We start from the raw sequence: 24,794 nt of genomic DNA, 5'->3' as shown, positions 1-24,794 counted from the left end.
GCTGAACCTGACAAAACAGAAAGTCTATTTGCAAATATCCAGCATAGCTGCTCTCGGCGTGAGGGCCACAGAGATAAAACCTCACCACAATCTGAGAGACTGACATGCAACAAAACCACGATGAATCGATTGTGACGTCTTTTAATGGGTCAGCATAGGGTTGGGTCTTTTTTAAGTGCCTTACACTACCCCGCTCACATAACTGTCATTCTCTCGCCTGCATTGCTAGCACACTTTGCAAACACTTGTTTCTTCTGCTCCCAGGTGTCTTTTGTCTTTGTGTTGCCTTAAAAAGAAAAACACTGAAGCTCATCTCCTCTCTCGACCGTCTCATCAGCACTTTCCACAACTGATGTAAGACAAAAATAAACAAACTGGAAAACTGCACCAATAACAGTGGCTGGTATTACCCCTATGCCCCTGCGTCCCCCGCACACTGAGTCACACGGTGAGGCGGCGATGTGCGGCGTCACTGTGACATGTGGTGTCACGGGGGCCAGAGCCCTCATACTGAGCACCAACCAGGGGAGTATTCAGTTTCACACAAGGACAGAGCAGTACTCAGCCACACAGCGGGACTTGACTCGATAGAGAGATGAAATTCAAAAGAAAAGAGAGAGAGATAAAACAGAAAAACACTGAAATTTGAGGCTTTTCTTTTAGATGGGAAAGTGGTGACAAGAGAAAAAGATGACAGAGATTTGAGAGAGAGAGTTTGAGTACCCCCCCCCTCCCCTTTTCCCTTTTTCTTTTCTCACAAAGATGCTCTTCAGATTCAAATGCTTGGGGCGTGACGTAAAGCGAAGCCATGTGAAAATCACTCCAAACTGTAGGACTGTGAAAAGAGAGCAGAGAGAAAGAGGGAACGAGAAGAAAAGACAGAGACAAATGAAAGAGAAGAGTTGCTGACTGAAGAGGACTAAGTCAGACTGCATGGGCCCCAAGTGTTGGGAAAAAATAAAAAATTGTAAGAGAGATGCAACGGAACTGATAGAAGAAGCATCGTTACCGTCGTGTCTTCATGCCGATGATATGAAGAGATTCATATTTATTATATAGGAAACAATCATGACTCTCCCACATGAGATTGCTTCTCTTGAGTTAATTAGACGGATGGGGTCAGATGCTCTGTGCGCCGAGAGACTCCATTCAGGGAGAATAAAACCCGCGTCACATTATAGAGCCGCTGAGAAAGGCACAAAGAGGGAGAAGAGTAAGAGGCACAAAAATAAATGCTTCAAGCCATTTTTCATCTACTGTGCACCGGCATTGTAACTTTTATCCATTTATCCACCCACACAACAGCAGCACTCAGCTCAGCCTATACTCACCCTTCAAGTTGGCATAAAATTGCTTTTACTGTAGAATAATTTGTGAGATCCTGACTATAGATTGTTGTTTTTTTCCCCCCCTCTCGTCTCTTTTTACTTCTCACTCTCATTTCCTGTTATTCACTCCTCCAGGTTTTCTAATGACTCTCACCTTTCCTCATGCTCTGCCTAAGTTTCAAATGTCACTTTCCTGTTGCATCTTTCTTTCCATGAACTAACCAAACCCATCACACTTGCAGCTATTTCTTCATTCTCCTCTGCTTTTCTCCGTCTTCCTGTGCTCCCTCCATTCATACTCCTCCTCCTCCTCCTCCTCCTCTTCCTCCTCTCCTCTCCTGTCATGTCGGTATCCATGAGGAACCCTCCCCAGCGCCGGCGCTCTCTGGGTCCCGTCTCCCCCAAACGCATTTACAGGAACCTGTCCGTCAGACTGAGGGGCGGGGAGACATCTGTTGCCGGGGAAACGGACGCGCCCAGGCACCTCGGCAAGTCTGCAGATGCTGTAAGATATTTGGGTTTCATCGTGGTTTGAAATGATCAGATCTTTCTTTGATATTACACGTGAGTCTGTGTCGGTGTGAGTGAATTATCTCAGGTGAGACTGCAGCTTTGATTTATTTTGACGTGTCCTGATTTAATGTCTCATCCGCTGCCTCTTCCTCCGCACAGCAACTGTCTCATTAAATACATCTGTCTTTTTGGTGTGAACCCTCTTATCCCCCCCCCCTCACCTGCCCACCCTCCCGTGGCTCTACCCCGTCTCTCCTTTTCCCCATTTAGTACCAGACTCTGTGGGAGGCGGTGGAACACGAGGACACTTTGGCTGTACAAAGCCTGCTGTCCAGAGACCACATCGGCTGTGGAGGAGGAGGAGGAGGAAGCGGAGGAGGAGGAGGAGGAGGAAGCTTGTGGGAGAGAGGAGAGAGGAAAGAAAAGGACTGGGAGAGAGAGAGGGAGAAGGGGGTGAACAGGGTGAGCGAACAGGGCCTGGTCCCTCTGGACGTGGCCGCCCTCACACACAACTCCCCGCTGCTCCACGTGCTGACAAAGGCGGGAGCCAGACATAACCCCGTTTGTAAGAAACGTTCTGTCTGATTGTTGTTTTTTTTTTTGTAAATGCCATTGTAAAAGGTCACAGTTCAGTGCAAACCATCGTTCAGACTCTGTCCCCTCTTCTCAGTGTGCCGACCAGCAGAATGGGCACTTAAGCTGGACGCCCTGGTGGCACTGGCGGGCAAACGCGTGGACGACAGGAAGAGGGAGTTGGTGAGGAAGACGGGGGCGGGGCCTCAGGCGCAGTCCGACATCCAGAGACACATCCGCCTCTGGAGCCTCAGGCTTCAGCTGTACTGCCGGATGAGGGAGAACTTCCACAAGACAGGTCGGTGGTCTCGTGGGGTCGGCTCGTGGCATTTTGTTGTTTTGTTTTTCCAGTCCTCGCTCGTCAGAAATACAGGTGTTCTTGCATTGTTGTTTCCCCCCCCCCCAGCCCTCTTCTACAAAGCTCTCCATCACTGCTGACAAAGCCCTCAGTGATCAGACATTCAGCCCAACTTCTCTCTTAGGTTTTTTTTTTACTGATTTCCCGGCTGGCCTCTTGAAAGGATCCCTCGCTCCATCCCGTTTCAGCTCGTTCAACAAATTCAACAGAATGCCTCGTCATCAACATTTTTCTAAACTCTCCCATGTCCTATTCTCCCTCCACCAGCCGCCAGTTGTATCAAATTCAAAACCTTGGTGATGGTGTATATGTGTGTATATATATATATATATATATATATATATATATATGAGAGTAGAAATCCACAAGCCTTTGGTGCAACCTCTGCTCAGCTATATTAAGCCTTGCTTCCCCCTGCAACAGCCTCCTCAAATCTCTTTCTCACCCCCGGCTCTCCGCTGGTTCAACCTCTCCTGTTTTTGTTAGGTTATATGCACCGACTTTAATTGCTCTGAATAAACAGTTCTGCTTAGTTTTCATTTTTATTCCTCTCTCAAGCACTCGCAGTTTTCTTTTCCTGACTCTTTTATGATCGCGGCGTCACTGTGAGGTCAATAAGGGCCCGGCTCTTCTTTCCGGAGGCAGTGAAATTAAGCACTCTCTCATTACAAATCTCTCTGGGTAAGAGTGTCGGCCGAAGGCTTAAAATTTAAAGTGTGTTTTTTTTATCTGAGGCCCCTTTGACTCCATCCATTCACTCCGGGTCACAGCTTCGGATGAGCAAACTATAAAAATAAATAATAGTAAAAAAAAAAAAAGCCCTTTGGCGAGAATCAATGAGAAGAACACAATTATATTTGATCACAACGCTGAATTTCATTTTAACCGGGCTAATGTTACTGCTGCTGTTGCAGTAATAATGTTGCGGTAGTTTACTGCTCTATTCACATTCACATCTTGGCAGGTCAGAGTGCAGCGTCTCGGGGCAACGCAGGGAAGTATAGCTCCATACCGGCTGAGCACAATGGCTGTTTTGGCTGCACAATATTCATTAATTTAACTGCACACATAAACGTGTCAGGTGTCAAATGTCTGGGAGTTTTGATGGGACTGTACACATTACATTTCTCTGTGGTTGTTGTAGTTGTATTTCCCTCAGAATGAACTAATCTTTTTTTAAAACTGTGTCACCCAGAGCTCCCCGGCCCTCCCAGTCACGTGTCCATAGTGGTGACCAGCACGTCCTCTTTGTTTGTGGCGATCAAAGAGCCAGAGGGTGACAACATGGGGCTCATCACCCGCTACAGAGGTAGGCGGCCAATAAGAAGATTTTCCACAGATGGGTGGATGAATGGGTTACTGAGAGGTATGACAAGAAATGGACAGAGGCATGATGTGTACAGAAAGGAAGTAATGGAATATTTACTGTATTGGTCCAACATAATCAAAGTCTCACACATCACTGAATATATTTACGTCTCCAGTTCGCCATCTCTGTCTCTGCTACTTGGTTTAACAGCTGCATAAATGTCATACCTGGCAGCCAAGGGGTAGATTAAGCCCAGGTACAGCAAGTTCCCAAACACTGTCAACAGTCAGATCCTTAGTTGTGCCCCTGTGGGGGTTTGAGTAAAGCCAGAGAATAATCTGTCAGTGCGATTGTTTTGTGTTCGTAGTGGAATGGAGCACCTCAGCCAGCTTCAAACGCATCCTCGCCTCAGCCCAAGTTACAGAGACCAAGAATCCCTCTTATAGTATCAAGGGACTCACAGCGGTAAGTCATAAAGCACACACACACGAACACACACACACACACACACACACAGGCAAGCAAACATCAGATACCAACTGCAAACACACGCATAAGTATATACATACAAAAACTCATATTTGAATAGTTCAGGGACGCGTTATTATGCACACACACACACACACACACACACACACACACACACAATAGCTCTTATCACTCCCCAATCATCATCTACTGCTGCTGAACCACTTCACATAAGAGAACACTTATCCTGCTCAACCGCCTTACTTAACCAGATGAATTAATAATGAGAGCGGCATGTGGATTCCTTTGTCCCGGGACGGACAATTCCCGAGGTTTAATGCATGATGATAATTTGGCTGTCTGGTGCGCTTCTCCAAATGCAGGGGGTGCATTACTTTGTGAGAGTGAGTGCCTACAATGTGAAAGGATGGGGCCCGCCTCAGTGCTCTACTCCAGTCAGCGCTGCCCCCTCCAGTGAGTACACTGAACTGCAAAAACTTTGATGAATGTGGGTTTGCTGCTGCGAAAAAAGGGCTCCATTCTTTTTCCCCTCTTTCTCCCCCGTGTAATGAAATGACTTTTGCTGACATCAAGCTCCATGTGGAAGAAGTGGAATCCACTCACGGCTGGTGGATTAATGAATTATTAAAACGTGAAGAATTAAAGATGTCACCGTGAGTCAATGGGCCTTGTGCTCGCGCTGCTTTGAGTTTGAATTCGGCTCAGAGTCTTTCCTGCACGCCGCCCGCTCTTCCTCGCTTCATTCCTTTTTTTTGTTACTCTCCGTTTTATCTTTTCAAATGGAGACAAAAAATATGCAAATGAATGCAAACATTAGTCAGAACACAACCACAATGGTGATATTTACGACGCGGTATCAGTTAGGTAACAAAATTTAACTTGAAATTCATATCCAACTCAGGAGGCGGCAAAGTCTCAGCAGCTCAGAATGAATCAGCACTGAACCTCTCAGAGTCACAGCACACAGATGGTCTCCCATGCAATTGCTCTCGCCTCCTAATCAACCAAGATAGGAACAAGCAGCGCTCAGGACTTGCCTGCAGATGAGCTCTTGATGTCTTGAATGATTTTCCCTTAATTGCATGAAAATTAAATTGATGGTTTGTTTCTCTCTCTCGCTCTCTCTCTCTCGCTTCCTTGTGCAGGTTGGAGAGAGTGTGTCGGTGTCAAGTCTCAGTTCAGGAACCATGAGGTCATAGTGAGGAAACTGCTGGAAGATGCCAGAGAACCACATTACAGAGGATACTGCATAGGTAACACCAGGGTCTTTAACCACTGCATCAGTCACACATATGCAGTTCCTGTTAGTTATCGCCACAGTAATGAGCGAATCTCCTAATATTTACATATCCATCATTAAATGCAATAAAATCAAAGTCTTAATCTTTCTATTTAAATCCGTAACTCTTCTCCTTGCATCTTGCCTCATGGCAACACCCAGCATCTGAAGGAAAGGCATGAAAATATGTAAGACGCTCTCCAAATTGTTTTTATTTCCCACATACTGTGGGTGCACCGGGGGTGTGACATGGTGAAATGTCAGAAATCATCCCGAGCATCAGGGACGTTGCGGCGTATTTGTTGTGATGTTTCATAAGAACCTAATATGCTCATGTTTCTGCTTTTCATCGCCACTTTACAACATTTTATATCAGCCACATACTGTATGTGTCAGCTCTATTCACTACAGAGAAAAACCGTTTCACTTGCCGTCTCCCAATCAAATATCTTGTGAGTGCACAGTGAATGTGCTCTGGCAGATAAAGTGATTCTCTCTCTCTCTCTCTCTCTCTCTCTTTCTCTCTCTCTCTCCATCTGATCCTCGTCTCCTCTTCGCTCTGCAGAGAGCTTGAAGCCCCAGAGTCCCAGCAAGCGTCTGTCTGTGTCTCGAGGCATCAAACAACTGTTCCAGTCCGCCACCAAGTTTGTTCGCCTCCTACAAAGGTAAGCACTCCATCTGTCTCACCTGTCCCACTCTTCCCTCGAGGGCGCGGGGACTAACGGATTAAATGTGATGCGATTACAGTATGGTGGACTTCTAAAATACACGTCCGAACTCTCCTCTGTTAGGGTTATTGAAAAAGAAACAGCAGTCACCTCGAAGCCTCCAGATTAGGGAAGAGCTTCCTTTGAGAAGGATGCGGGTTGAAATCACTGAGCTGTGGCGAGTTGCAAGTGACTGATCAAGGCGTCTGACTGTCACATACAGTCAGCGGGCCGCAGTCGGCACAGAGCGGTGGATGAACGGCACGGCTCTTAAGTAGGAAAGGGTGTAACTTAAAATAAAATAAAAATAATAATAAAAAATAAGAAATAAAAAAGCAGTTAAACACTGCATGGATTATTCAGACTGTGCCGGTTTCGAAGGAAAATGCTTCATGAATAAAAGCGCAAAAACATCATTTGCAGCAACTTGCAGAGCAGTTAAGAGTTATTACGCGCTGACAGTGATAACAGCTTGATTTGATGTATTTAAAAACATGTTCATGTCGGTCTGTGAAAAGTACTTGAAGGATTAAAGGCAGTTTTGAAAATTCTCTGATCTATCTGAACTCCCAGTGATCTCTTTGGAAATCCACTGGGCATGTGTGTGTGTGTGCATGTGTGTATATATATTATTGGTTTTATCAGTATCTTTCTTTGGTCTCTCTCACGTTGATCTGGTTAGGGGCGTGTACTTGGCAACTGTGTTCTACCACAAGGACAACGTCCTGTTGACAGCCGAAGATCAAATCCCCCTGGTGGAGATCCAGTGCTGCTCCACCTCCATCACCCACGACTTCCCCTGGTTCGCCAAGGTGAACTGTCAGCAGATACATATGCGCGTGAAATTAACCCACGCTGACGCACAGTAAATGCTGCGTGTGCCTTGTAAACCCCATCGACACATCGATCTGTGATTTGTCTTCCATTGTTTTCTCCAGATGAGTTTTTACAGAACGAGGACTGTGTCTCATTTTCCGTCTGAGATGCAGTTTAAATTATTAAAAGGTAATTTTTTTGTTTTGTTTTCTTGCAGTTGTCATGCGCCTGGCAACAAGTGCCCTGGCTCCAGCAGGCCCTCTCCTCCGCACATTCATCTCCCTCCTCCCTCCTTCAGAACAGGCACAACATTTTAAGAGCCGTTTCCCAGCTGCAGGTAGGAAGTTAAGCAGCTTACTCCGCATGGTGAGAAGCATCAAAATGGGTTAATTGCCTTTTTAATTACCTCTTTACATCTCTTCTTCCTCCTACTCTTCTTACCGCTGCCTCAATTCACTATCTCAGGCTACATACCTGTTCCCCCACAACCTGAGTTTCACCGCATTAATCCCTAATTCCCCTCATGTTTATTTCTGTTTCACCTCTCCACCTTTTCTCTGCTGTCAGTCTTCCCTGGGAACGGTCGACCTGGGCCAGGTGTACTACGAACCTCTGAAAGACCGGCAGGGCAACGTGCTACTGGTGACTCTGAAGGAGTTCCCAAACCCTCCCAGGTGAGAAAGAGCCTTTTGTTACGTCCCGTTAAATCCCTGTGTGACAGTTTTATTTCCTCCACAACGAGCGCACACCGTCAAAAGGAGAGTTTCTGCTTTCTTCTTTATAAAAAGGACGGTCTCCGACTCTCCATTCAGCTGCTCACACTCAGGCGCCGCTCACTCATAATGAAAGAAACATTTTCAACATCGACCAGATTGTGTTAATCAATCACCTGAGTCAGAATCATGCAGCCCCGTCTGTTGGTTGTTGCCGTTGAACTAAAATGACTTATTAAAAACTCGAAGGCGGTTCCACGTGGTCGCGTTTCATTTTGACCTTGATTTGTCTGCTCCACTCCAAGTCCTCCCGACCCCCCGCTCCACTGGCTGCCCCTGGCCCGCCTGGAGAAGAACCGCAGCAGGACTCCTCGCCTGCCCGAGCCCACTGCCATGGACATGCTGTATGAGCAGCTCAAGGTGAACCTGGGTTTGTGTTTGTGTAAGACACATCTAACATCGTGGACATGCTGAGCAGCAGCTACGTGCAGCAGGATGTATTGACCACTGAGTGCATTTTGATTGAGTGTATTGACTTTCCTGTCTTGACTATCGAGCCGTGTTTTTCTCCCCTGTGCAACTCAAATCACCCTGGAAACGCTCTGGAATTTATTTAACCCAAACCGAATTAGCTAAACCGAAATTCACGACAAAATGACACACAGGAAGTAAGCGTTGCGTCTTGATGAAATCTTCAACACCATACCTGTTTCTCTCTGCTCACCAGGAGAAGCTGTCCTTCCACAGGCACAGCATCCAGTGGGCTCAGCCGGGCCTGTACGTGGGCATCCTGAAGCTGTGCAGCTCCGTGGAACAGATCAGGGTCCTGGTTCCCCAGAGGCTGCCCAATCTGCTCTGCCACACCCGGGTCCGACACAACGCCCACGTGTCCAGGTAACGCAGTTTGAACCGTGTGAAACACCGTTTCTGCTGTTTGGAGGCAAAAGAAAAATAAATAGCAGGTCTCGGTCGATGAGCATTTTCTAAAAACATACTGTTCCACACTTGTTGCGTAAACCCACGTGCTTTAAGTCGACTACGAAGGCAGTGGCTCCTCCCTGCATCTGCATTAACATGTGACAGGATAACAGAAGATAGATAAGCTTTGGAAAATGGTCTCAACAAACATAAGTCGTATGCAATTAGTAATTAATGGGCCACAATGTGCAAAAATGCAGATATGTTTTGTTTATTTTTACCTTGAATCTCACTTATTACGCCTTTTATAGCAATGCTTTTCTTTCATCTGCATTGTTGTGTGACAGAGAGGAGTGGACATGGCTCCAGAGTCACGTTTACACCACAGCCAACGGCAGCGTCCAGAACCTGCTGAGCGGCGAGGACGAGAGCCTGATGGAGAGCAGCGGGCTGGTGGACTTTGTCAGGTCTCTGAGAGCGGCCGTCACACACCTCCTGACGAAGCTCAACATCCCCCTCTACAGGGTAAAAAAAACCATCTCCAAACGGCCACCTGCAAAATTCTCCTTTTCCCAATACTGATGTTGTGAATCGTTCAGGAAGCAGAGGACTGATGTGAACTGGTTCGGTTCGTCAGTATTTATCATTTTGCCTTCTGGGGAATTCAGCTCAACACATAGACTTCAACAGGTTTTCATCACGTACATAAATACATAACAGACGTAACATATTATATACGGTGTCCCTGACAGGCCTACCAGTACGGTGTGTACACTCGCGAGCTGCTGCAGTTTGGAGACAAGCTGTCCGTGCTGCTGCTGCTGCCCCCCAGCGAGGACTTCAGCTCCAGTTACTGGCCCCTGGTGGGGACCAAGGAGCCCGGCCTCACCATGCCTCTGCAGATCTTTGAGCTAGGTACGTGGAGAGCTGCAGTCCACAGATACGGCCTTTGTCTCACAGCAGTCAGCTGCAGTGTTTTTCAAGCAGGGATCTAGGCGACTGCCACTGGCTGCAAAAAAAAAAGTTGTGATTCCTGCTGTGATAAATCCATCAAACTGGGATTACTGTGGACTCTGAGGTTAAGAAAAAACACCTGGCAGGGCGACCTTCTCTAACGAAGAGCAGCATGGCGTCCTCAGGACCTTTTGAAGCAAAAAACAAACAAAACAAAATAAAGGAACAGCAGCATCACAGACGAACAGAGCGACAGAAGTCGTTCTATATGGCAGATATGAATCATCAATAAACGTGTCTCATCTTCAAAAGAACCAAAGCAAATAGTTTAAGAAGATAGTTTCAGAAAAACAAACCCCAAAAATAACCAATAAAATGCATTTTAACCACAGTTTGGTTGGAAAGAGAGACATGCATTTGATCTTTTGGTCTTCTGAAGATGAGTCACTGTTACTGTCTATTTTTTTTTTCTTTAAATCTAATCAGTCCTTTGATCCCGAGTCTCCACCACACTTCAGGATTTGTTGTGACTCTAGTTAAAATCCGTCTTCCCTTTTGACCCCTCTTGAAAACTCCCTCAGGTAAAGGTATGATAAAGTGTGCTAATGAGATCTGGCGCTTTTTCTCTCGGCTTTGATGTAGTGATTTGTCTCTCCTCTTAACTCTGGCTCACCCCCCCCCCCCCCCCAGTTCACTTCTGGACGTATGAGCGGGACTTCCTGTCCCAGTACTGCCAGGCGTGGGTGAGGCTGGAGCTGGACACTCATCTGGCCCAGCAGGCTCTGCGGGAGGCGCTGGACACCAAGGAGGTGCAGGAGGCCCGGGAGAGGCTGAACCACATCAGTGAACTTTCCCATGTAAGGTCACGAAAGACAGAACAAACTGAACAAACGCACTGATGCAAAGCCGCAGCTGCTGTTGCAAAAGCCCCATCTCGGTTATCTCAAAGCTTTTGTCTGCTGCTCTTCCTCTGTGATTAATGCAGCGTTAATGAGGGAGATGAATAAGAGATAAAGGCTTTTACTTGGAGTCACACACCAGTGTATTTGATTAAAGCGTGCCACCAGTAATATTTTAGACTTTTAATATTTCACCTAAAGACCTTTCACCAGCAGAACATTTGTTGTAGCTTTAACCACGTTAACCGTTTCACTGCCTCTGCGCTCCTGTGCTCTCTCGTCACATCAGCGTCTGGATGTGGTGTGGAGGGACGCCCGCTGGATTATGGACTGTCTGCAGTGCGTTCGCTCCAAGCAGTGGGTGGGGGCGGTGCCTCTGGGTCTGGTGATGGGTGGAGACCCACCGCCCCGTCCCGACGGCGAGGAAGAGGAGGAGAGTTTGACCGCCAGACTGACGTGGCCCAGTCGAATACAAGCACAGAGAGCCATTGCAGGTACAGTGATGATGGGGGGGGGGGGTCATTTTAAAGACGGTGACCCCACAGAACTTCATTTAAAACTTTGCTAACATCCGTGTTTTCTACGGATATTTTATGCGTCAAGCTGAACCACAGGGAATATAAACTGCTGTAATAAAAGGAGGTGCTTTAAATTTGCATCATATGGTATTTACATTAAGTACCATATGGTATAGCTTCCCTAAAGCATCGGAAGCAGCTGTTGAATATATATTGGGCCAAACAAGACAAACTGTGTCCAATATTGCAGCTGCTCGAGGGAAAATTTAAGTCAAGTCTGGAGAGCACTGGGTTTGACATGAGAAACTGTTTCTCTTCGCGCTGTCAGAATAATTACTGTTGTGACAAACAACTGTGAATCAACTTGCTTTAGCCTGAACGATGCTATAAATCAAGGATTAAGATTTTACTCTCTCTCTCTCTCTCTCTCTCTCTGAACTTCTCTTTGTTTTTCTAGCTTCTCTGTCAGAGAACTTAGACAGTGTGACTCCACCTAATGTCGTCTCGGCTGAGGTCTCCGCCCCGGCAGGAATCGAGGTCGCCCCCGAAGAGGCCGCTCTGGGGTTGATGGAGGGCGTCGCCAAGGGAGGGTACCCCGTGGACATCACCGCCCAATCGGTGGTGGACTTGACGAGCATCGGCCCGTCTGAATTAGGATGCGCGAGCGCTTTAATTGAATCTGGACTCGAGCCGGCCGCCGTCGCACAGTTGGACGTAGCGTATACAATGCTGGACACACAGGAGTCCTACAGCCGGGAGGAGGACTTTCCCTCCAGCATCACTGAGGTGATCCGACCGATGGAGATGGCAGAGTTGGTGGACATCTTGCCCACGCTGAGTCTTATTGAGGAGGAGATCCCCAGTGGCCCCCCCACACCATCAGTAATGGATATGCTGGAGAGCTTTGGACTGGGGATTGGTGACAACAACAGCTTCTTTAACTTGGGGAATTCAGTCTTGATCGGTGGAGCTGAATGTCTCTCACAACCCGACGTGCACTGTAACAACAGCAGCGGCGGCGTGAGGGGGGCACACGGCGAGAACGTGGTGTCACAAGGACAAGACGTCGTGGTGGTGGTGTCGGCCTCTCACGCCGCGTCGGGCGCCAGCGGTGGAGACGTGCCTGTTTTGAGCTGGGATTTTCCTCCAGAGGATACAGAGACTCAGCAGGTTCCCAGCAAGGGGCCGTGCCTCCCAGCGAGAAACCAGGTGGAGTGGGACAGACCCTCCGGCAGCTTGTCCTGATATCGACTCAAGCAGCAGCCTACGTCGAACTTCTGTCAATGTAAAACCTCAGCAGCTGGACGCCATCGATTCACAGAGAAAAAGCCGAGTTAGATTTTTTTTTGGTTTGGAAATGACTTGATCCTTAGTCCCTGACTTTCCATCAGTGTCCACTTCACGTGACATCTAGATACAACTTCATCTAACATATGATTGCAGCTGATCTAAAAATGGAAACTTAAAAGAAAGATGTCTTTGTTAGGCTTATTTATGTGGTTTGCACATATCTGGACCTGTAGCTGATCTTCTCTAATATTCAGTCCAGTAGAGCTTCTCGTGTGCATGAGCTAAGTTATATAGTACCGGTTCTTATGGCTTGAAAATCCATCACTCACTACAGCATAAAGCAACACTGCCGCTTGTTGGAGCTGGTAAACATTAATTTATATTAAATGCATACAGTTCAGTTTTCTCTGCAGTCGATAAGAAGCTGTTATTCTGTGGTTTACCTCTGTAAAACTTTTGGTATTTAATAACAAAGCGGGAGTGAGATTTCTAATCCTGTTGATCATACAGTAACTGCTGTTAGTCGGACCAGTTTGCCAGTTTCGACTATTTGCTTTTCCATGGTCCACTCGAGCCGAGATTCACAAGAAACACGAGTCAGACAAAAAAAAAAAGCCTAAAGATAAAATGCCAGTTAACAGTCGTGAGAAGGACACGGAGGAGGATTTCACAGATGATCCCTCACTACAAAGGTCTATTCATATTCAGGTTTTTAAATCCTCAAACATTTCATTTGTTTGCCTCCATTTACCCTTTTAGTAAAAAAAAACTGTTTGGTTTGTCTCAGTTCCTTAAGGAGCATGAAATCCATTCAAATTCAGACACACAGAAAGTTATTACCTCCGCCAAGTCTGTTATGTTTTCACCCGTGTCTGTTTCTGTTTGTTGGGTTGTTTGTTTGTCATCGGGATGAAATGATTTGCTCTGAACTTGGTGGATGGATGGACGGGGGATGGGCCAGGGAAGAACCAATTAAATCTTTGTGCAGATCTGGATCATTTACTATGAATTTGGATTTTTTTTTTTCCTCTTAAGTCAGATGTGTGTTGTTTGACTCTGGCCTTGGCGGACGTTTGTGCTCTCACAGTGCCTTTCTATGTGTTTCAGTTTGGGAGAGGGAAACCTTAATAAAAGGAATCACCGCAGGAACAATGCAGACTGAACCGACTGGATAAAAGACTATGGACAAATATTAGACGTGTGTGGAGTGGCAGAGTGAGGTGGTTTTCTTAGCAGAGCCACAAAAACGAAGGGATGTACCGAAAATGCAAGAATACAATACAGTTGAATAGAGCTTTTCTTTGCAGTTCAGTGCCTCTCAACAAAAGTCAATATGGCTGCTTCCATCGGACGAAGTTCACATTATTAGCAAGGTTTTTATCTTTTGTAGGAATAAAAGAAACACAGTCACTTTAAACACCATGAACATGTGGACAACTACATTTCCTGAAGGGCAATATGTATTAAACTGTTAAGTGGGTTGTAATTGCCCAAAATGATGTTGTTAAAAACTCCTTTAAATACCTCCTGTGAAGCTGTCGCACGGTGCTTTAGTATTCCATGTTTCATTTCTTATATTTCTTCTTCCCCTTGGGTGAGAAAAACAAATCAATGACTGTAACCTTTCAGTTTTAAAGACCATGCACATCCACACAGTGTGCACACTCACACAGGTGTTCTCACTTATTTTACCTAATTAGACTTCTCAAGACTGAGTGGGTGTGTACAGACTGTGCTTCATTGACTTCCCTCTGTTGTACGTGTTGAGAGGTCGGGTAAAGGATGGGGCAGAGTCTAATCGACTGGACTTAAAAGAAAATGCCTTTTCACTGACTCACTGGAGGTAAGTGAATTGTCAAATTAATCACGTCTCATCCTAATGATGCAAAAACATGGGGACATGTATGTTGGAGAATACTAGGTTTAACAAGACAATCTATAGTCAATCTGTTGAGTGTTTCCCCTGCTGTGTTAGCAATTAGCCGCCAGAACAGAGTAGATGTACTCTGTGAACACTTTCCTATGATAAAGGAATACATTAAAGTTCTAATTAACTTAGTGCCAGCTCTGCCTCACATCAAATAGTTACTGATTAGGACATCAAAGCAGAACTCGGTCACCCTTTTTTTTCAGAATATTAGTTAATTATTTTTGCTGGTGCCACTAATGAGTGTGCCTCCACTGGTTCACAAAGGTTAAATCTGATTAGTTGTGTATCTACTATGTAATTCAATTGTGAACTTGAGACATTTTTTGTTTTATTTTGAAAGACTAGTGTGGTATAGCATTGTCTGTCTTTCCTGAACGAGAATTTCAAAGTTAATTCACCGTATTTTAAAATCATGAATGTTCGTTACCCTCTAGTGGTCAAAATGGGGAACTGCAACCATCGATTAAATTGGTTGCTAAAACGTACAGTATCAGCGTAATAAGTGGTGCACAAGTTTATGTTAGCAACGAATAAACTGAAATAGCTGCAAAGTAAGAAAAAATAACTGAAAAATGAAATAAAATGGAGATAGAAAACAAGTTGCTCCCTGATTCATATAGAAACTAACTCCACAATTACTCATTGATAAGCAGTTTGTCTTTCAAATTAAATTCTGACCAAATTACATAATGGATTTAACTCAGACGAATAACTGTTTTCATGACAGTTAGCCCACTTTCACCAAGCTGAACTGGAGAAGCATCCCAGTGGTCACCAGTGTGTAACTGCAATATGTTAAATTCTTAAAATTTGTGTCAGTGCATACAAGATAGCATAATAATACTTCTGGGAAAATACTTTCAAAATATAGATCCAGGTCAGTACTAGTTCGGTCACTTGACCCTCATCTTTAATTGGGTAGTTCCTTTCTTGTTTATACGTTTTCACATATTGATCTCTTGGGCTAATTTCACTAATTAAGTTTGTTGCAGTTCCTTCCACTGTAATCATAAGAAAATTGGAGGGTGGTAAACAACACTATTAACAATTAAACCTAATGATAATTTTTGTTTGATAATGGCAGTTTGGTCACTGTATTTTGAAAGGATTTACCGGAAGTCTTCATATACTATCATCTCCGCATTGATGCTAGTTTTGTTGTAGTTCCTGAGTACAGCCACTAGAGGGCAGTGAACGCCCCACTCTGTTAGCACTGTTGACTTTCTCACTGTGTAGCTATGTGCACTGTGCAGATCTCCTAACTGGGAGAGAGCTGATCAGAATCGATTATAAGTAATGAACCGACTGTTCGTGACTACCTCACACAACCCCACGTCAATAAAACCTGAACTGTCCCTTTAATATGAGACTCTGTTTATCTGAGTGAGTTAAGAATTACTGGTTTTTACTGCCATCCAGTGGTCACAGAGATAAACTGCAGCACCTGATCCATTTTTGAGGATTTTTTGATCAGATTCATGTGCAACTCATTTCATCATAGTGAGATTATTACAAGCAACAATAGCAACATCTGCATTGGTGGTCATTGTATTATTAAAGGCCGTTTCCTGGGGAGGAGACCGGTCTCCACTACGTGACAACTCTTCGTCACTGTTATTATTTCAGGGGAGGTTTTCGTCGCATCTCTCTGCTCCTCCGCGGACTGTGTCTGCACCGATGCTTCCTGCGCTCTGGTGGAAATTAAATGACAATTAAAAACAAAAAGGAAATCCGAGTCGTAGCGACAACGTACGGAAACCGTGTTCTGTATTCTCGGCCATCGAATCACCGGCAGGTCAAAGGCTTTTTTTTATCATAGTCTCCGTCAGGATGTCATCATCTGAAAATGCTGCGTCACATGAAGGTATGTGGACTTATGTTATCACACTAAGTTCATGATCTGAGCAGCACTGCACCAGTGTACTGTGGCCCGCTACACACAAAAACAGCAGCAGCTATTTAAATGATCATACATGCTTTATAAAACCTAGTCCATAAAATATAAACTGGTATAAATGGTGCCTAGAAATTGATGTAGTGTCTGCTTTAAATAGGCCAGATAATGACTGCAGCCAGGAAGGGAAATAGTTATAAAAATTTTTTAAAAAAGATGGACTTGTGTATGACTGAATTTCTGCCGCAGCCTGTGAAGCATCACCCCCTGCAGCAGAGGCAGAACCAGAACCCCTGAGGATTGTTCTGTTGGGGAGGACAGGAACAGGCAGAAGCTCCTCGGGCAACACCATCCTGGGCAGGTCTGCGTTCTGGGTCGACACCTCTCCCTGTTCTGTCACCGCCCAGTGCAAGAGGCAGACCGGGACAGTAAATGAGCGAAGCATCTCTGTGATCGACACTCCGGGGTTCTTCCACACAGGGCTTCCCCCGCAGGAAGTCATGGCAGAAGTGGGGCGGTGCGTCGTCCTGTCCTCTCCGGGACCCCACGCCTTCGTGGTGACCCTGCGGCCCGGCAGGTTCACACCGGAGGAGAGAGACGGCTTGGAGTGGATCAAAGCTACATTTGGGCCTGGAGCCACCAGGTTCGTCGTGGTGCTGTTCACCTGGGGGGACCAGCTGCAGGGCAAACGCATCAAGGACTTCCTGGAGGAGAGCCAGGAGCTGCTGGAGTTTGTCAGCAGCTGCCACGGCGGGTATCACGTCTTCGATAACAGCGAACAGGTCAAGACCACGGAGAGCACACAACAGGTGGCACAGCTACTGAACAAGGTAGACAAGATTGTGGCAGACAACGGAGGTGGTTGCTATAGCAACGAGATGTTTAAGGAGGCTGAGAGGGCCATCAGGGAGGCACAAGAGAGGATTCTGGGAGAAACAGGACCAAGGGTGGAGTCCCCTCAGAAGAAGGCCGAAGACAGAGAGGAGCAGGGACCAGAGTTGGAAAGGCGGAGGAGGAGGGAAGAGGAGCAGAGGAAGAGGGAGGAGGAGGAGGCCAGGAAGAGGGCGGAGAGGCTCTTCTGGTGCGAGCTGCTGACTGCGCTGGGGAAAGGCGCTGCAGAGGGAGCAGGGATCATGGAGAAGGACAAAGGGAAAGGGAAAGCTGTGAAGAAGGTGAAGGTGGTGGAGAAGGCGGCGGCTCTGGCAGCAACGCCGCTCTCCATCACTTCTGCTGCCAAAGCGGTGGGAGGGGCTGTGAGAGAGGGAGGTAAGGTGTTATACAAACACCGAAAAACCTTCCTGCACTGATGGGAAACGTGCACTTCAGGATACAAGGACAGAGAAGTGACTGTGTGAAACTTCACTTTTTACACTGTGTCTTGGTTTAACATTGACTTTATGCACCAGCACTTTCAGACCATAATGTTAAATAAGAATGCATGCATATTTGTGTGTGTGTGTGTGTGTGTGTGTGTGGACTGTAAAAAAACACACACCTGAATAGAGAGAAATCACGTTATAATAAAAGTAATGTCATAAAAACGGTGTGCAATTCAACTTTCTGCCAGTAACACATTTGCAAGTGTCAATCCTTTCGTATATCAAAGCTTTTACACAAATTCAAGACCCTCCACTGACATTTTCCTATTTCTTTTTTCTTCGTGACAACAGAACAGTTCAGTCAGGGAGACGACCCCTGAAACCCAGCAGCTGTCTGTTCCATCTTTGGCCGTATATATATATATATATATATATATGACATGACAAAATGATTAGCCCTTTTTCTCCCATGAAATAAACACTGAAATACAAAAAGACAATAATGAAGAGGAAATAGTAATAGTTAACATATTTGGCAAAGAGGAAAAAATAAAGTTAGCACATAACACAGTAAACTATTCAGGGAGGGTCTAATATTACAGAATAGGAAGACACTGTGAAAGATTATAGATTAGAAATTTACAAATACTACAGTATTTGTCTTTACTGCAAATCACTGGGCAGAGTGAGTTTGGATAAAATGTAGGAAACTTTGATTTGGGAGTCTTGAGACTCTTACAGCTGTAACACAGGATGCACTGGTGCTGACAAACGCTGCAACCTCAGGTACATCTCTGTGGATTCAACAGGGGGGACAGTAAGGACAAATACAGTTTCCATAGTGTTACTCACTTGCCTGAATTTAAGTTCCATGTGCACATCAAGTGTAACATTTGCATTTTATGAAGGAAAAAAACAAAACAAAAACCCCAAACATACATCACAAACTTCTGAGCACAACAGAGCATGTGCGAATACACACTCGCAAACACACAGACTCTCTCACACACACACACACACACACACACACACACACACAAGCTACCAGTCAGACAGAAAATCAATTTCTAGAGGTGCACTCATTTCAGTCTACAGGAAGATGTCAGACCATTAGTCCCATCGCGAAACACATGTACAGTTGAAGGGCAAGGTCTGTGTTCAGATGCTGAGCTGTAGCAGGCACAGATGGTCTCTTTTTAAATGGGCATCGGCAAACTCATCTTCGCTTTTCCTCGAAGCACTGCAGACAGGCGGGGGACAGAGAGGGACAACGAAAACCGGGTGTGAGAGGAGAGTTTGACCTCGAAACCACGACATTTACATTTCCTCAAACACTATTCCCAGTCACCACTAAACATCTCATAACAGACAATAAACTCTTTACAGAATACAATGAATGGAAACAGCACACAGCCGGGCGCCTGTAAATGTTCAGTAAATAAATCAGTTACACTGGAGTTTGTGGCGACAGAAGACAAAAGTTTGGGATAGGTTGTTAAATTATAACCAGCATTTGATTTTGATCTCTCACAGATTAAAGTGTCGAGCAATTAGTCAAGAAAAGTCAAACTTCCTGTTGGTCGTAGCTCTATAGATAAGGACTACACATATAATTACTACAAAAACAAATTAATTATGTCAACAAAAGTTCAGGTGCAGGCTTCTAGTCTAGTCTTGTTGTTATGCTGAATCATCCCCCTTCACAACAGTCTACACTCACCCCTTGTGACGTAAAGGTAGAAGAAGTCGCAGTAGAAAATGGTCTGCACGACGCCAGACACCACCGCGATCTGGTCAAAGAAGCCCTCCGTGTGGTAACGCCACACCCAGTTGGCTATGTAGAGGGCTCGGTAGAGGCCCAGGAAGAACAGGTAGTGGGTGGTGATGGACTCGGCCTCGCCGGTCTTAGTGATCATGAAGAGTTGCGGCATTATGGCCACCGCCTCCAGGAAGATGGAGAAGGTCCAAAGGACCTGGGTGGAAGTTTCAAATGGAGATGTTGAGAATAAATGTGAGAAGAGGAGTTTTAATTAGGCAATCTAAATGTAAATATAACATCATTAAAACTTAAATTAATAAGAAATCATTTTGTGTATTTACCTCCATTGGGGTGAAGACGTAGTTCTCCAGGAAGGACAGTCCGATGACCGGCACCAACAGGAACTCCACGCGGAAGGTGTCGTTCTCCGAGTCGTACGAGTTCCTGAAGCGCATGTAGATCAGGTACACAGTGGCGTAGGACATAGCCAGGAACACCACCTGAGACCAGGGACAAGTATTGATTATTGGTCTTCAACATCCACGAAAACAAAGCAAAACACTGATAGTAAGACTCTCAGGCTGTCAGTGGTTGTTTTTACAGGTCGAACTCACTGCTCCCGTGTGTGTGTGTGTGTGTGTGTGTGTGTGTGTGTGTGTGTGTGTGTGTGTGTGTGTGTCTTGGTCTTCAAAACCTTAACCCTACCCCTGTTCATTGGGCAGGGCCTCTCTAACAGTCTTGTAGCTACAGTCAACACTGAGGGTTAGGTTAAGGGTGAGGTTTTCGTGCACGTTTAACTGCACGTACACACACACTTACCTTCATGACTGTGTTGTAGGCAGAAATGAAGGCTGTGAACAGGTCAAGGTACCGGGTGGTGAAGACGAGTGCAAACAGCACCTGAGACTTCCCAGAGATGCCTAAACAATTAAAACAGACAATTAAAATGAGAAGTAGATAAACAAATATAAATAAATATGTTCATAGTGAAAGGGTGAGAGTGCAAGATGCAGCACTATAAATGAGATTAATCATTGCCTAAGGCAGAGGACTGGTCACTTAGAGTTCCTGAGCAGCTCACTGATATGATAGGAATGAGCTGTAGTGCAGATGTAGTTTGCCTGAAAGATGCAGGCTGCTGTATCATAGGTGGAGCATGCAGCAGATTGCTCCATTAACACTGCCACGTAGTTTTCACTCCTGAAGAAATACTCAGCATTATGCAAAGTACAGTTCCGGTAAACTTCAGATTTAGCTTGATCAATACCACTGCGCTGTTAACTGCTGCGCGCTGCCACAGAGAGGCCGTGCGGTCACAACGGTCTCCAGCGACTTAAAGTGCAGTGGGTGTCAAGAGTGTGAGCCTACCAGCACAGGATCTGCTCCTCCATATCTTCAAGAGGAGGATGATGATAGCCGCCAGATGTGACACGTCACCCGCCAGACGAAAGACATTCATGTTGTTGATGTTCCGCGTTAACAACAAAACCTTAACGCAGCAGCTTCACGGGCCTTTACACGTCCACAGCAGACAGGGCAGAGTTGTTGAGCCTCGGACACAAACTCCGCGCGCGTCACAAAAAAATGAGACTGAGATTAACAACAACAACAAAAAAAGAAAAGAGAAAAAAACAAACAGGCTGCAGATCTGTTAGACCGCTCGTTGGCTCGTTATCAAAGCGCGCGTGGGGACAAATAGGTAAACCGTGTATCGATTCCGCTCGCGGACTCAGCGATGTGTGCAGCGTTTCTCAGAGGAAAGTTGATTCAGAGGAGGTGACGTGGCTGACAGCTCAGACAGCAGGAACCAGCGTCAAGCGGACCCGGATCAAGCGAACGCACGATCTTCCGCTTCTCATCTTTTTCAAAATAAAACTCGCACCGGTCAACACCCTCACTTCCGTTTGGCGTTTACCCATAAAAGACATTTCCTTTCTGTCTATAAAAGTTACCTGTGTTAAGTTCAACACGTTTAGCATCGGTAAGCGGTGCCAGGCGATTCGTTAAAAGACTTCACCATTTTATTTTGAAGGCGAAATCCCTTTATATCCAGTGTTGATTGACTTTCTGTGGCTAACTTGATGCTGCTTGGATTTATGGCCAGATATGTGTCTGGTGGCTCATCCTCAAGATTATTGCTTTCATTAAACAGCAGATGGCGATAGACTGTAGGAAATAATGAATTTGAAAACTACTCTCTCTCTAATTTGGTCATGATTTAAATGAATCATACATTAAAATGTACCTGTCTCCAGGCTTAGATAACATTACATGAATACTTGCTTATTTAAATGTAAGTAGATGCATAAATGTAATAAAGTAATCTGATTGTGTGTGTGAAACGATCTGAGCAGATGAAATTAGTTTTTCACAGTGGATGATGAATAACTATCTGTAAGACTAATGTGAAAACATCTCATTCCCACCCTGCACTGTAAAAATGAGAATCCTAATTTTAAAGAAAATAACTAACAGTAATTTTCTGTTTTTTAAAATTGTGTACAAAAATCCATAAAATTACAGAAATTATCTGTGAATTAACAGCAAAACCTCTATTTTAAGCATTATGCCAATAATAATGAATTACATTTATTTCCCATTTTTTGTAAAGAAAAATTACTATATTACTTATACAGTCTGTGTCTGTTTTTTCGCCCACCAATTTATATAAAAAAGAAAAAAAAGAAAAGAAAAAAAAGCTAATGATAGCAGACCCACTTGTCATTTTGCAATCTTATAAATGCAAGCCAGCTGCTAATGCTAGAGCTAATGAGGGGCAGGTCTATATACTGTAAGCACACACGTACATTTATCATCATTTATTTATTGTATATTATTGTTAGCATTGTAACAGTAATCAGTCATTATTGTAGAAAAGAAGCTAATCCTGGTGATCAGTGCTAATGCAAATGCTAGCTAGCCCTCCAGTAAAGGAGAAAAAAAGCTAATGCTAGCAAGCTAGCCCGGCCCCTCTGTTTGTCCGTTTTTTCACCAATAAAAGAAAAAAAAAGCTATTGCTAGCAAGCAGTATCAACGTGTATTCACTTGGTCCATACAATCTCAAGTTACAGTCATCAGTTACAAAATGAGCCTAAAGTTACTGACGTAACTAGCTGTACAACAGCCGAGAGCAACAGACAATTCTAGTAACCACTAAAATGTCAATATCACCACCTGAAATATTTGTCAGTCGTTGCACTGAATATCCTCTTTTAGGAGGTGTATGCCGGAAGTTGTTCTTCGTGGGACTGAGGGCAGACTTGACACTCCGCTGACTCACACAGCGTCTAGTGTCACAAAGTGGTATTACAATACGGGGACAGGCTGGTGAGCGTGCGCCTTTCAGTAGATAACTCTGAAATACAACAGATGGAGGGCTTGATCATGACATCAGCACTGTGACTGCTTCACACACTGTTGATGGTGTTAATTCATTCTTTTTTTTTTTTTTAACATTTTAAACTGAAGTTCTGGACACATCTTATATTGCACCTTTACAGCACAATCACCTAAGCTGACATTTAAAAGTAAAGCTATATGTTCTTTGCCCACATTGCAAACTAACTTACAGTTTTGACACTTATTTAAAACTAAGACATTGAGCTTAACTTGAATGATATTAACACATTTGATGCATACAAAACATATTTTGATTTTCTTTTACAGTATATAAATCTATGCTTGGCATATTAAATACAATCATGCTTTCCCTTATACTTACATTCAATTTGTGACGTACAAACGTTTGTATTTGCCCATTTTGGATTCAGGCCAGTAGATGTTGCACTGTTCACATGAGGCATCAAGATATAAACCCTTTGTGGAACCACTTTGCCGAGAAAGTAAAACCTCCGATACTATGGGACTCACGTCCAGTACCAGGTAGTTGATTTCTGCAAGCAAAGAAGATACAACAGCCCTGGAAATTTTACTAACCGAGTATTTCACTTACTGACTGCTCACAGAGCCAGGTTTCAGTTCACTGCATACATGTTGGTTTTTGCCTCATGTCGCCGTCTTCCCAGTCCCCATATGTTGGCTGTCTTTATGTTACGACCCAGCTAGGGGAAAAGGGAAGCAACATAAAACCAGGTGTTATTGGTAAATCAAATTTACTGAATTAATTTATTGCATAACAGGAGAGTAAATAAGTAAACAAAAATACAAACAAGGTAAGAGGATAACTGAAGTAGGGGAACAGGAGCCAACAAAGAGCCTAACTATGCGATTCTAACCAACCCAAAAACACAAGAAGCAGCACCCCTGTTCCTAATGTGTCCAACAGTCTTTTTCTAAGGGTGTGATGCACAATCAGAATTTTAAACCTAGCCCAGTCCCCAACAATCAACACCAGCATCTCAAACCAAATCACAAATTACACACAAATGTTCACAAATGCGGTACAGAGGTGAACTGCCTATCATGTCAGCCGCCACTAACGATGTGCGGCCGGGCTCTTAAACTCTCTTCCTCTGATGCTGAAACGGCTGCAGCTGTGGTGAGGACAGAGAGGATCATTGCCGCACCAATAGGAGAAGCCGTGGAGTCGGAGGCTCCTCCTCTCTGCTCCCACAAGGACAAGTAATCCATAAATTAATGTTAAAAATGCCCGAGCTTTGTGCAGCAACAGGCTGTAATAACAAGAACAACTGTAGAGAGTCTTTGATATGCACGGCCGCCTACACTGGCACAATATTTCACATTATTTTAAGGGCACATTGTCAATATGCGTCTACATAAGCGGGTGCACAGCGTGCCTGTTTAGCACAAGCAGAGTGTTCTGAAGATGAGCTTCAGGTGTTTGATGTTTAGTCTGGTGGAACATTAGAATGCAGCCACAGAAGGTCAGAGCATTCTTTGTCGGTGGAGACCATTTAAATACCATTTGTTTAAGCATTATTAAAGTAATGGTAAACAAAAAAATAATTAAATCATACTTTTTAAGGACTTTACAGTGAATCTTAGTGTTTCCTGTTATTTCTTTCCCCCCAGATGCTCCAAGGATCCAGCTGATTACTGGCAGTTTGAAGGTGGATTTTTCTTCATCTGCTACGTTGCACCGTCACTTCTGGTAAAGATTCATTGACCTTTGTTGTATGTTTTGATTTGACTTATAGTTGCTGTATAGTTGGGATTCTGACATAAAAGAGAGTATAATGTTTGTCCACATATGTTGTCAGAACTATATGGAGAATACTGTGGAAAACAAGATAAAACTGAATTGGAAG

General features: G+C 44.7%; 3 protein-coding genes across 3 annotated transcripts; 2 read left to right on the top strand and 1 right to left on the bottom strand.

Annotated features, from left to right (window-relative positions):
* The first annotated feature begins 1,671 nt into the window (after window positions 1–1,671).
* On the top strand, window positions 1,672–13,653 carry LOC111238096 (ankyrin repeat and fibronectin type-III domain-containing protein 1-like). The gene is made up of 18 exons (XM_022767496.1): window positions 1,672–1,833; window positions 2,112–2,406; window positions 2,512–2,712; window positions 3,968–4,081; window positions 4,449–4,546; window positions 4,933–5,023; window positions 5,716–5,823; window positions 6,415–6,514; window positions 7,239–7,368; window positions 7,590–7,709; window positions 7,940–8,046; window positions 8,391–8,505; window positions 8,813–8,979; window positions 9,351–9,528; window positions 9,756–9,918; window positions 10,648–10,814; window positions 11,146–11,350; window positions 11,844–13,653. The coding sequence occupies exons 1-18, from the start codon at window positions 1,672–1,674 to the stop codon at window positions 12,617–12,619; spliced, it is 3,297 nt and encodes a 1,098-aa protein (XP_022623217.1). The 3' UTR covers window positions 12,620–13,653.
* Window positions 13,654–16,378: 2,725 nt separating this feature from the next.
* On the top strand, window positions 16,379–17,943 carry LOC111238086 (GTPase IMAP family member 7-like). Its single transcript, XM_022767484.1, has 2 exons — window positions 16,379–16,458; window positions 16,738–17,943. Exons 1-2 carry the CDS (start codon window positions 16,425–16,427, stop codon window positions 17,793–17,795), a joined length of 1,092 nt encoding a protein of 363 aa, XP_022623205.1. The 5' UTR covers window positions 16,379–16,424; the 3' UTR covers window positions 17,796–17,943.
* A 45-nt stretch (window positions 17,944–17,988) lies between these two features.
* Window positions 17,989–21,350, bottom strand: kdelr3 (KDEL endoplasmic reticulum protein retention receptor 3). Its single transcript, XM_022767482.1, has 5 exons — window positions 20,935–21,350; window positions 20,386–20,486; window positions 19,908–20,066; window positions 19,528–19,780; window positions 17,989–19,047 (listed from the first exon to the last, which is right to left on the bottom strand). The coding sequence occupies exons 1-5, from the start codon at window positions 21,023–21,025 to the stop codon at window positions 19,004–19,006; spliced, it is 648 nt and encodes a 215-aa protein (XP_022623203.1). The 5' UTR covers window positions 21,026–21,350; the 3' UTR covers window positions 17,989–19,003.
* Between the last annotated feature and the right edge of the window lie 3,444 nt (window positions 21,351–24,794).

Source organism: Seriola dumerili, unplaced genomic scaffold, assembly GCF_002260705.1.
Source record: "Seriola dumerili isolate Sdu_G_001 unplaced genomic scaffold, Sdu_1.0 BDQW01001191.1, whole genome shotgun sequence".
In the NCBI taxonomy this organism is placed as follows: domain Eukaryota; kingdom Metazoa; phylum Chordata; class Actinopteri; order Carangiformes; family Carangidae; genus Seriola; species Seriola dumerili.
Note: the sequence above shows the minus strand (reverse complement) of the source record. Positions and strands in the feature narration are given on the sequence as shown.